General features: G+C 36.7%; 1 protein-coding gene across 1 annotated transcript in view; it reads right to left on the minus strand.

Annotated features, from left to right (window-relative positions):
* Nucleotides 1-269: 269 nt before the first annotated feature.
* The window catches only part of LOC129227306 (uncharacterized), a 40,787-nt gene continuing 27,091 nt past the window's right edge, over nucleotides 270-13,965 (minus strand). The window contains exon 6 of the mRNA XM_054861848.1: nucleotides 270-6,971. Coding sequence (XP_054717823.1) covers nucleotides 6,288-6,971 — 684 coding nt within the window. The 3' untranslated portion in view covers nucleotides 270-6,287. The remainder of the gene's footprint in view (nucleotides 6,972-13,965) is intronic.

Consider the following 13,965-nt stretch of genomic DNA (forward strand, 5'->3'; position numbering starts at 1 on the left):
TTTTTAACCAGTCACGTGAGCGCAATCGCACCCGATTCAACAATCACATTTAAAATTCGTCACGCGATAGCGAAGTTAAATCAGATTCTTACGATAACCAGGCAAACAGATAGCGAAGTTAAATCCGATTATTACGATAACCAGGCAAACAGATAGCGAAGTTAAATCTAATTCTTACGATATCCTGGAAAGTAATTTAGGAGCTTCAAACACGAACAAGCATACAGCGCCATGCATATACACAATACACGAAAAAATCTTTAAAAAACAAACTTTATTTTATCTATACAAAATTTGTACGTAATACATGTATGTAAATAAATAAAACATATAATGTGTTATCTAACGATGTTCATATATATATATACCACAACATCTTTAAACATTTTGATTTAACTTAACATTTTACACTATCACAATAGCGAATCATACAGACCCGTTTGTATAAATAGATACACCAAACATCTCAAAATTTATCTAACAATTTTCATACATAATGTTAATGTTGAAAAATACTCGAAAATCTGAAGGTTACAAGGTCAATTTATTTACAGTTTTACATTTATACTTACTAAAAAATGGCTTGTGGAGCAGTAAAAATTAATGATTACAAACTCGTTATGCTAAGTTATAAGTGAGCTTCACTGATGCAGTGAGCCCTCGAGTTTTATCCTACCTTTGGTGCATAATAAAGATAATGCGGTGAGACATAAAAGACGATTAAACAACTAGAAGATAAAACAAAAGGCATGGTATTTTCAAAATATTTTGTGGAAGAGAGTTGAGGGAGAAGAAAGGTACAATGGGAGATAAGTAAATTAGTAAATATCTTATAAAATGGCTGGCACACAAAATTCAATTTTTTTTCCCCATTGAAGTACTTTAGGGCGATTCTCAAAAAAAAATGTCCCGTGCGTAACCCTAAGTTTTCTATTTTATTCAAGTAACTATCAATTAAACATGGGATTAACCGTTATGCTTTGTTAATATATTAAATCACGTATTATTCCCCAACAGCATTATGTTTTAAAGGTTTTGGTGAGCTGGAAAACATAAAAAATCTAGCGTTACGCCCGGGACATTATTTCGAGAATCGCCCTTTAGGTCTTTATAAGGATAACATTATCTTTATCAAGGATTACTTAGGTCTATTTAGAATACAATAGTAAAAACGTGCTGAAGCGGTTCTAGTTCATATAAAAGTTTCAGCATCAAACTGAAACTTTTACTATAAAGGCTACAAAATCAATCATATAGTGCAGTGCTTCTCAACCGGTGTGTCGCGGTAGTTTCGGAGTTGCAGAAAAAGAAAAAAACCGAAATGTATTTTACATGCGCAAGAGATCAGATATAACATTGCTAGTTCAATTAGTTGTCAAATTGCATTGAAAGCTGCATACCAATGGTAATTTTTTTTTTTTTTCAGCGTGAAAAGAAATCGTACGGGGAACGATAGGTTATGATGCAATGAATGTGGTGGTCAGAGTGCCAATTCGAGACGAAGCTACCACGAATTAATGACATGATGAAGGACATCAGAAAAACATTGGTTTATAAACGACAAGTAGCTGGAAAATATTTAGTTCGAGCTGATGAATCAACAGACACAAAAAGTGCACCATTTTTACTAATATCGAGGGCTTGCTGCATTCCTTTTGGACATTAGAAATGAACATAGCTGCCATACACATGTTATTGGATAATGTAAACGGTTACCTTATGTAAGCTGAAATAGAATTTATACACAATTAGTACATTCTAAGGGCATTTTGGGCTCTTATCATATAGTAAGAAGACTAAATGGACATTTCGAGAATGAAATACTGACCAAGCATCAAAGTTCTAAAGAAAAAGGGGCAAATACTGCGAGTACTGTTACAGGATATTACAATTAAATACACTGGCCTCAAAAAGTTAAGGTACAACATGTTTTCCGAAGCTTCTGCTGTTCACAGACGAGTCCAGATTTACACTGGAGAGTGATTCAGGGCGTATACTTATCTGGAGGGATCAGCGCACTAGATACCATCTATATAACACTGTTGAGACTACAGTTATAGAGGTGGTGGAATCATGGTTTGGGCTAGGATCTAGCTCGGTGGTCACACTGATCTGCATGTGTTCCATGGAGGAGCTATGACTGGTCAGAGCTATCGGGATGAGATTCTTGATCGTATGTCCGCCCATATGGATGGTGCCATTGGTAGTGACTTTATTCTGATGGATCATAATGCACGATCTCACCGAGCTCGGATTGTTGAGGGGTATCTTGAGGATCACGGTTTGGAACGAATGGAATGGCCAGCTCGATCTCCAGAATTGAATCCGATAGATCATCTTTGGAACTATCTTGACAGACAGCTTGCTGCTTTAAATCCTCCTGAAAGGTCTTTGCATGAGCTGGAACAAGGCTTACTCTGTGTCTGGTCTTCGCATAATATTCCGGTGTCCGACAACTTAATAAACATCATGGAAATCGATGCCGCCAATGCATTCCAGTTAGGGGGGAACACATTCCTTATTAGAACCCATTTTTGTATTGTTTCTATGACATTTTACTATATAACACTGTGATGTGCTGTTTTCTCCAAGAATGAACTTTTCTGCAAAGATTGCTTTTTTTTTGTTTTAAATCGTTTTTGCAATACACTTATACAAATTTCTACGACGCATTCAATAAAAAAGTATTTAATGCATATATGCTCCAAATAATTTGTTTCTACATTCATTCATTTGCAAATTAGACGCGAAAATACGGTTGTATTTTAACTTTTTGGGGCCAGTGTACTTTTAACAATTTCTTCGCTCTAGAAATACATTGTAAAAAGATTCCAAAACGTCGCACATTAGGAAGGTTCCTTACTTTTAGCAGGAAACTTACCTGTTTTTTTTCCAGGTAAGCTAATGGCAGAATTTATGCATGTTTGTTGCTCATTTTTTTCTAGGAACGTTTCGGAATTTTTTCACAGAGGATGATTAAGACATAACTTTAAACGCATTCCCGAGCACAGTTGAATTTTTTTCAGAAAATACATCGTACATCAATAATATTAGTGGAACAACTCAAAAGAAAAAAAAAAGTAGACGGAAACGTAAGCTTCTTTTTTTTTTCTTTTTAGCAAAATATATTACAATAGATTTTAACTCAAATGCCACGAAGTAATCACAAAACTTCTAATGTACCTTAGAGCCAAACTAACGTTAAGTCCAAAAACTGCGATTTTCAAGTCATTACTGCATTATATCTAGTTTGGTATGTTTATTAATTACAGTTTTTACTGCACGCGTCCCACCCATGTACATGAAGCATTTTTACATTCTCTTGCGAAGTAGTAATAATGTAGCTTAGTCTGGTATGTTGCAGATATGCAAACTAATTATTTCGTCAAAAAAGAGCATTAAATTCATATTTTAAATCGATTACTACGCCTTTTTTTTCTTTTTTTCAAATTTCGCGATGTGCCACTATTGTCACCCATGAGCAATATAACTTCAAAAAACTGGTTGAAAAAAGCCTATATAAAGCCTATTTTCTACAGGAATTTCCATTAATGTGGTAAATCAAACTTTGGTTTGAGTTGTACATGAAAAGTGTTTTATCAAAAGTTACATATTTCATTTCCTTTTAGGCGCGTATAAGAATTTATAGTAACGGAAGCAGGTTTAAACCTCTTAATAATCAGTTTTGATTTATAAATACAGTACAACCTCGCTTATCTGGGTTAACTGGGATCAAAAGCAATCTGGATAAACGAAAATCCGCAAAATCCGGGTAGTATGGGTAATGAGCAAAAGCAAAACCATTTCGTAAATAAGGAGACGTACTGTCCGCCTCTGAGAAGTTAAGCTTTGACCTTGAGCAAGTCCATATCTTTCAAGGGAGAGCAATCAAAAAGAAAAGGAGTTACTAGGCGCAGAGTTGGGCTACCATTGCAACCTTTTAGTGGCGATAAAATCCTGTCCCGCTTGATACTTCTGACTTGAATTATATTGTTCGCCAAATGGGCAACAACGCCGCAAACTAAATCCGCAAGTTCTTAAGCTGTTTTTCCTCACCCCTATTTCAAATACAAATGTGATGACAAGCAACAAGCTCTTGGCCAACTAGGCTGGTCCTAGTCAATTTATTAGTCCCCAATGAAGATCAATGGCCCTCCACCCTATTGCTTATAATTAGGTGGATTTTTTTTTTTTTTTTTTGACTCAATAAAAGCTATCCACTCTATTGCTTATTACCACCTCTTCCGGTAAGCTGTTCCAAGTGCCCACAATCCTACTAAAGTAGTAGTTTTTCCTTACTTCCAGGTTAGCCTGAGATTTGAATAGCTTAAAACAATGACCCCTCGTCCTGCTTTCGGTGCCAAAATTTAATCCATTAACATCATTCATTATTATTCATTCCTCACCTCTTTACATCGCCATTTTTTCAACAAATGGAATCGTTTAATCGGCCGGGCAGCGGAGTTCAACTTGTCAGAGGTGGACAGTACTTTTTATTACAGTAAAAAACAACAAAATTCCAAGAGATTGTTTCGCGTCAGCACTTAATCATTGATATTAGGGAGACCAGAAAGTAACGTATTGTATAGTACCAGCAGTTCCACAATAGCAGTGGAAGAGCTCTGCCACTTTTGCTCTTCACAAGTTTTTGACACAGTACACATTAGGTCAGTTTCAATGTCCGCCCTAATAGTTAGCATTTTTGAAAGTCAATACTGAAAATGCAGGTTCACAGAGACTTGAAACATGACATGAAAACTACAGTAAAAACCTCAAAAGAAAGTGCATAATGTTGAAGACATTTATGTGCTAATGAAATATTTTGTAAATTATTCTAGGTTTTGTAGCTTTACTTTTAATGCTGCACAAAATATTATTTTCCTTAATTAAAATCCTTGCAACGCGAATGAATTAAAAGTTTAATATTATGAATATTTTGAAAATATAAAATAAATGCTGATTTAAAGAAAAGAAAAATTATACCCAAAAGGAAATATGTTTAAGCATAAAACACTTTTTCAACAAAAAATCTCAAAATTTGCAACTAACTATACCTAACAAAAACAAAAAATTAGCAATATTTAAAAAGTTGTTTTGATCTATTTGCTTTCATTCAGAGATTATCTAATGATTCTGATGAAACAACTATAATCATTCTTTTACCACGCCACAAAAGCTTTCAAAAGACTTTACATACTTTCAAAATTTAAATTTCATTTTCGAACAAGTAAGCTATTCGACAGATATTCAAAATTGATATATCGTTTTTGGCGTACCTTGCTATTGGTTGTAGTGATGGAATGGAACGAAATACAAGGATTCAATTCACCAATCTCGCCGTTCGTAATCTGGTGCTTTAACCACTATGCCAAACGCTACTACCTCAAAGCGTCAGGAATAAAGGCAGCCCTACGAACTACCTACACCAATAAAACGTTATTATTCGTTGCAATCGTCAACATGTATCATTCAAGCTCACTGCTCGCAGACAGGACATAGTACTCATCTTCATCCGCATACGCTAATACACTGGGGGGGGGGGGGAGGGAGTCTTGTGTTGTACAGTGGCCGCGGTGACCTGATTGCTAAAGCATTGAGTTCGTAACTGGAGTGGGTTCAAGGCCTGATGGTCGCAGATCACCAGTGCACACTAATGCAGACTCAAATCTGTCTTGGCCACAAAATCATCCTAGTTCCCTCTCCCTGTCCATGAATACCGTTTTTGGTACTGGATCAGGAGATGCTTCGTTACCATACTGGATCAAAGTACAGAGCTATCTTCTTGGCCCTATTCAACAGATAAAACCACGTGGAGTTAGTAAAGAAACCCCTGCGGTGTTCTAGTGTAGAGTGGCATACAGTTCAAAACATAAAACCCGTCTTTGACCCCCACGCTTTGACGTACCTTTAGGCAATGTAGTTAAAGAATCGGCAAACAAACAACAAAACTGATGGAACGAATGCCACCCAGGAGCGTGCACAGAAATGTTGGGGCCCGTCACAAATGACCTTTCCGGGCCCCCCTCCATATTGTATATCTCTATAATTCAAGTCTAGTTTTAAAAATATTGGGCCCTCTTCAGACTCGGGCCTGGGCCAACAAGTGTCCCTTCTCTCTCCCCCTCCTCCTATGCTCGCCCCTGATCCCACCGGTCTCATTCCCCATAAATAACAACATACGCCACATGTTCGAAAACAGAAGAAATACTGAATCGTGAATTTTTACGAAATAAATTCCATGAAACTCTCTTTACTTAACATTAACCCTTACTTAATATCACATGGTCCTATCGTTTTCCTTTCAATGTCCTTTCGTTATCTCTGCAGAAGCAGTACTTTCGTAAAATCATATGCTTGATGCATATCGACTGATCTCCATAAGGATTTATCCTGCTAACATCTCCTATGATTTCAGTCCTACCATCTTGGTACAGAACTGTGGCCTCCAGCATAGCATCGCTGGGTTTGGCCTGGACAACGACGCGAACTTTCTCTGAACCATTAGTCGGTGGGTCTTCTGTCTTCCTCACCAGATGCGCCATTTTCACTTCTTTCAGAACTAAAAACGCACAGCGTTCACTGAACTCGCTCCCAGCATCAGAAATCAAAGTATTAATGTGTTTGATGATGGCGTGTCCAGCAATCACCGACCTGGAGTCGGTCACAGGGATTGATGTCTTCGTTTCGCAGACGCAGTAGTGGACTGGGACGTGGGCATCTGCGCATGTTCGGTCAGCGGGAATGGAACCGAAAAGGGAGAGTCCCAACGTGTTTTTGGGTGCGTATTGCCCCAGTGGTTGATCCCTGGTGGCAAACGAGAATAGGTCCAGCAATGTTGCATGTACATCAAATGGTGTGATGAGTCGGCGGCTGTTTTCTCTGAAAGTTTCTCTTACTGATGGTTGATGAGACGATATGGCATCAGGTACTCGTATTGCAAAAAATGGCATTCTTTCTTCGATGTATCCAATCTGAAAAAAACATAATATGCTCTTAAATAATGTTTTTAAAAGGTAAAAGTGTAGAATAAAGTGGCACTGGTAAACAGATGTCAGATCTTGGGCGATCTCATTTATGTTTGAGTTTAAAGAAGAGAAATTCTCAGAATGGCACAACGCCAACAATTCCTTCAACACACGAGGCGGTTGGTGGAATCATCTTTTCGAAAAAGTTGCTGGTCAACTATGTAGTTGACTGGCGATTTTCGTTGTCTTCACACGAGGCAACTTAGTTGGATCAATTTTTCTTCTGATAAGCTTAATTTATTCGAGCAGCTGTTCCACAACTCTGTTAAAATTGAACCGCGTTGACCTCTCAACTAGTTTACTCGTGTGTGGAGCAATCGGCTTGGCAATGTCCCGATGAGTGTGATTAACTAAAAAGTTGATTACATTCATCGGGAGGAGCAGTAGAAGTAGTAGTAGTAGTAGTAGTAGTAGTAGAAGTAGCAGTAGTAGTAGTTCCTCGTGTGGTATAAAGATGACAGACGATTCCTAAACTCTTCAGCATGGTTACACTTCCACGCCGCTTGCTGAGAAGTTCATTCAACTAAGTTGCCTGTGTAAAGGCGGCTTTCCTTAGAGTTATCGATTTGGGCGACCCCTGTTTTAGCAAACGAACTCGTTTAATTAAGCTTCAGCCCATCAGAAGTCAGCTTATCAGAGCCAGACTATACTTTGACGTTTGGCGACTCTTTTCGTTTACTTTACGCAGACGAAAACAAAGGGGAAAAATGCGTCACTGCCTTTTTTGTTCCACATGCTTTAATTATACATTTTAACGGACATTTTCACAATTTTAAAGACTTGATATAGTTATTTTATGGACAACATTTTAAATAGAGATTTTAAGGTTGTTTAATTTAGCTGGTGGATTAGATTTCATTGAAATGAAACTTTTAATGTTAATTAAAGACTTTTTATTTATTGGGCAAATAATTTTACACTTCAATAAACTTTATTATTCGTATCCATTGTCTTGTTTATTCCCAGAAAAAAAAATTGAAGCTCTAAAAAGTAGTTTCTAAGTAACTTAGACCAAACATGTCGACAAATACTGGAGTTGCAACATAATTGTAAAATTCTGCTAACTAGAAAATTATTACTTTTTAATAGCAATCAGTCGCGTAGAAAAGTGGTTGGTCTCTAGGTCCGAATCCCTCCCGTGAAGCTGAAAATTAATCTGCATTATTCCATTCCGTACGGTTTTAAGTTTCAGAACAGGCTGATTTTAGGCAGGATCCCCCCCCCCCCTTTGAGCCTAGTGAAATTCTTAGCTTTGCCACTGATAGCGATCGGTCTATTCTCTCTCCCATGTGGCACTATTTTATACTTAAGCCTTTAAAATTCAGCCATGAGGTAGCGGGAGTAACCCTTTTCACCAGCAAGGAGGATTGTCGTTGGTAAATCTAGTTTCCTTTTCTCTCGCAAGGAAGGTTCTCGCTGGTATACAGAGTAAAGCTTTTCTCCTTCAAGTAATGCGTCGCTGCTAGATATAGTATCATTTTTCTCCTTAAGGGAGATTCTCCCTGGTATACATGTAAGGAGTGAATCTTTCCTCTTTTGAAGAAGATTGTCGCTGCAAGAGGGAGTAACCCTTTTCTCCTTTAAGGAAGATTTTCACTAGTAGAACGAGTTTCCTTTTCCTCGCAAGGAAGATTCTCGCTGGTACATGGAGTAAACCTTTTCTCCTTTAAGGAATACTGTCGCTGGTAGATATAGTACCATTTTTCTCCTAAAAGAAGATTCTCCCCGGTATATATATATAAGGAGAAACCTTTCCTCCTAAAAAGAAAATTGCTGCTGGTGGATGGAGTAATCCTCTAAGGAAAATTGTCCTGGAAGAGGGAGTAAAGCTTAAAGGAAGATTGTCGCTGGTAGCGGGTGTAACCCTTTTCACATTTGAGGAAGATTGTCGTAGTAGATTGAGTTTCCTTTTCCTCGCAAGGAAGATTCTCGCTGGTACACGCAGTAAACCTTTTCTCCTTTAAGGAATACTATCGCTGGTAGATATAGCATCATTTTTCTCCTAAAAGAAGATTCTCCCCGGTATATATATAAGGAGAAACCTTTCCTCTTAAAAAGAAGATTGCTGCTGGTGGATGGAGTAATCCTGTGAGGAAAATTGTCCTGGATGAGGGAGTAAAGCTAAAAGGAAGATTGTCACTGGTAGCGGGTGTAACCCTTTTCACATTTGAGAAAGATTGTCGTAGTAGATTGAGTTTTTTTTTCTCTCCCAAAGAAGATTCTTGCTGGTATACAGATAAACGTTTTCTCCTTTAAAGAACACTGTCGCTGGTAAATTTAGTACCATCTTTCACCTTAAGAAAAATTCACCCTAGTATATATATATTTACAGAGTAAACCATTTTCCTTTGAAGAAGATTGCCGCTGGTAGAGGGAGTAACCTTTTTGTACTTTAAGGAATATTGTTGCTGATAGAATGAGTAACTTTGTTATCCTTTAAAGAAGATTGTCGCTGGGACAGAGAGTAAACCTTTTCCACTCCAAGGAGGTGGACAGTTCCAAAATGATATTTTATGTTCATTGAATATGACCTTGCAGGGAGGAAAAGAAAGGAAAATTGTTTAAATTTAGCCTACTTAATTATAGTTTGCACTGTCATTTCCTAATAGGCAGTCATATTTATTATCACCAACACTGTAAGTCGTACGCACAAGTAAGTTTCTTAAGGCAGGGTTTTTTCAGTTAAAACTATGTCATATATTACCTAACAAAGTGTAACAATCACGATGGCAAGTGTGGGACTCCCAAAAGAAAACTAGTATGTTGTGGCCATCACGAAACTTTCTTCTATATTTTTCTTTTTTTTCTGATCCTTCCCCATGCTTGACGAGGAAGCAATATTCCCAACAAAAACAAAATTACACATGCAAAAATTGAAAGTTATTTTAAAAGCCTTGCTTGAATTAATTACAAATAGTTTATTTGTTAACAAACATAAGATGGCAACAGTTAAAAATTTTAAATCATTGGGATAATATTTCCGATCATTTCCATACAATTAAATTCAAGAGAAATACGCAGACGACAATCTATTACGATTTATCTTTCTTATTGTTGCAATAATAAAGCTATTTTTATTCAAAAAAAAAAATCAACACCTCTTGGAGCGATTGGCGTCAAAATTTAACCAAAGCCTGTTTAAATATGGATTTACATATATTCCAAATTTCAACCAGAACGTAGCATTACTTCTTGAGATAGGGCACTCACAATGGAAAAAAAGAACGGGCGATTGCGCTACCCCCTTTTTAGCTATTGACACCAAAATAAAATCAGCTTTTATACCCTTTAAATGCTACTTGCCGATAAATTTTTCTTTCATTCCGTTCATTATTTCTTGAGATACAGCAGTCACAATTGACGACAAAAAACGTTCTATAGCTCAACCCCCGTTTGAGTTATTGACACCAAAATTGAATCAGCACCTGTTCCTGTTACTGGCAACATATGGACCAAATTTTGTTTGATTTCGCCAGTTACTTCCTGAGGAATAGCAATCACGCGTAACTCAAAAAACGTCCCATTGCTCCACCCCCCTTGGAGGAATTCGCGTGAAAAACCAATGGGCACAAGTTCACATAGGGGCACATATATGTACCAAATTTCGTTCGATTTCATGCGGTAGTTTTTGCTGTAGAGCGGCCACAAAAAACTGGTCACACACAGACGTGACACACACACACACACACACACACACACACACACACACAGACAGACAGACATTTTCCAAAAATAGTCGAAATGGACTCATCTCACCTAAAAACGTTCGAATCCGTCAAAATTCGAAATTCGAAAATTTGCACGAATCCAATACTTTCCTCTATATATTAGATTATAAAAGTAAAAAAAAAAACGGGTTTTAAATTATTATCAAAATTTAATTAATTTTTTTCCTCAAAAACTAAACTATACTCAAAAAAAAAAACACTTTGAAAGTGCTACGCTTGCTGGTTAGCTTTTGTTATCTAAATTAATCATGTTTCAAGTATTCATTTTTACTTTCTTCTATATATAATATATAGAAGAAAGTATTGGATTCGTGCAAATTTTTGAATTTCGAATTTTGACGGATTCGAACGTTTTGAGGTATGCTGAGTCCATTTCGACTATTTTTGGAAAATGTCTGTCTGTCTGTGTGTATGTGTGTGTGTGTGTATGTGTTTGTGTGTGTGTATGTGTGTGTGTGTGTGTCACGTCTGTGTGTGACCAGTTTTTTGTGGCCGCTCTACAGCAAAAACTACCGCATGAAATCGAACGAAACTTGGTACACATATGTGCCCCTATGTGAACTTGTGCCCATTAGTTTTTGGCGCGAATTCATCCAAGGGGGGTGGAGCAATGGGACATTTTTTGAGTTACGCGTGATTGCTATTCCTCAGGAAGTAACAGGCGGAATCAAACAAAATTTGGACCATATGTTGCCATTAACAGGAACAGGTGCTGATTTAATTTTGGTGTCAATAACTCAAACGGGGGTTGAGCTATAGAACGTTTTTTGTCGTCAATTGTGACTGTTGTATCTCAAGAAATAATGAACCGAATGAAAGAAAAATTTATCGGCAAGTAGTCCTTAGTAGGTATAAGAGCTGATTTTATTTTGGTGTCAACAGCTAAAAAGGGGGGTAGCGTAATCGCCCGTTCTTTTTTTCCATTGTGAGTGCCCTATCTCAAGAAGTAATGCTACGTTCTGGTTGAAATTTGGAATGTATGTGAATCCATATGTAAACAGGCTTTGGTTCAATTTTGGCGCCAATCGCGCCAAGAGGTGCTGATTTATTTTTATCATCATTATTTTTAGCGAATAAAAATAGTTTTATTAATGCAACAATAAGAAAGATAAATCGTGATAGATTGTCGTCTGCGTATTTCTCGTGATTTTTACTTTCTTCTATACCTAATATATAGAAGAAAGTATTGGATTCGTGCAAATTTTCGAATTTCGAATTTTGACGGATTCGAACGTTTGGAGGTGTGCTGAGTCCATTTCGACTATTTTTGGAAAATGTCTGTCTGTCTGTGTATGTGTATGTGTGTGTGTATGTATGTGTGTGTGTATGTGTGTGTGTATGTATGTGTGTGTGTGTGTATGTGTGTGTGTATGTGTGTGTGTCACGTCTGCGTGTGACCAGTTTTTTGTGGCCGCTCTACAGCAAAAACTACCGCATGAAATCGAACGAAATTTGGTACACATATGTGCCCCTATGTGAACTTGTGCCCATTGGTTTTTGGCGCGAATTCCTCCAAGGGGGGGTGGAGCAATGGGACGTTTTTCGAATTACGCGTGATTGCTATTCCTCAGGAAGTAACTAGCGGAATCAAACAAAATTTGGTCCATATGTTGCCAGTAACAGGAACAGGTGCTGATTCAATTTTGGTGTCAATAACTCAAACGGGGGTTGAGCTATAGAACGTTTTTCGTCGTCAATTGTGACTGCTGTATCTCAAGAATTAATGAACGGAATGAAAGAAAAATTTATCGGCAAGTAGTCCTTAGTGGGTATAAGAGCTGATTTTATTTTGGTGTCAACAGCTAAAAAGAGGGTAGCGCAATCGCCCGTTCTTTTTTTCCATTGTGAGTGCCCTATCTCAAGAAGTAATGCTACGTTCTGGTTGAAATTTGGAATATATGTGAATCCATATGTAAAGAGGCTTTGGTTCAATTTTGACGCCAATCGCTCCAAGAGGTGTTGATTTTTTTTTTTTTTTTTTTTTTTTTTGAATAAAAATAGCTTTATTAATGCAACAATAAGAAAGATAAATCGTAATAGATTGTCGTCTGCGTATTTCCCGTGATTTTAATTGTATGGAAATGATCGGAAATATTATCTCAATGATTTAAAATTTTTAACTGTTGCCATCTTATGTTTGTTAACAAATAAAATATTTGTAATTAATTCAAGCAAGGCTTTTAAAATAACTTTCAATTTTCGCTCTTTGCTTTGCTTTTGCAATAATTCAGACATTGGAATGGTCGTCAAGTTTTTGCATGTGTAATTTTGTTTTCATTGGGAATATTGCTTCCTCGTCAAGCATGGGGAGGGATCAGAAAAAAAAGAAAGATGTAGAAGAAAGTTTCGTGATGGCCACAACATACTAGTAATTGTATGGAAATGATCGGAAATATTATCTCAATGATTTAAAATTTTTAACTGTTGCCATCTTATGTTTGTTAACAAATAAAATATTTGCATTTAATTCAAGCAAGGCTTTTAAAATAACTTTCAATTTTCGCTCTTTGCTTTGCATTTGCAATAATTCAGACATTGGGATGGTGGTCAAGTTTTTGCATGTGTAATTTCGTTTTTGTGGGGAATATTGCTTCCTCGTCAAGCATGGGGAGGGATCAGAAAAAAAAAGAAAAATATAGAAGAAAGTTTCGTGATGGCCACAACATACTAGTTTAACACGCTTTTATTAGCTTCACCTGTATGTATGTATGTATGTATGTATGTATGTATCTTGTAACGAAATCTTGCAGCTCAAATTTCGCCCACTTCCTGCGATTGGATTCTTTTGAAATTTGGCACGCGACCTCAGACCCGATGACAATGCAATATTCTATAATCAAATTAATTAATTAACTCTTTTAATTGTTAGTTTCCTCCAATTTTAATCAATATTTTGGCATAAATCCAACAATGTGAAAAAGGAAAAATTTAATAAAATACATTAAAAAATGCTCGCAAAAATTATTTAAAAATATCTACAAAAACCTTTAATTTTTCTGCATCAGACAAAATTTGTTCCAATGTTCCAAGGTAATTAGAACATGAAATATAATTGTTTTTAACTAATTTCATGCCAAAATTTAGGTGAGCCTTCAGTTGGAAATTCATTGCTGATCAGACCATTGTTGAACAAAACTTTTATTCAAATGCATCTCAAATTTTCAAATTAATGAAGATATGATTTCCGCACACATACATCGATGACTGAGATG

Source organism: Uloborus diversus, chromosome 8 (genome assembly GCF_026930045.1).
Source record: "Uloborus diversus isolate 005 chromosome 8, Udiv.v.3.1, whole genome shotgun sequence".
Taxonomy (NCBI): Eukaryota; Metazoa; Arthropoda; class Arachnida; order Araneae; family Uloboridae; genus Uloborus; species Uloborus diversus.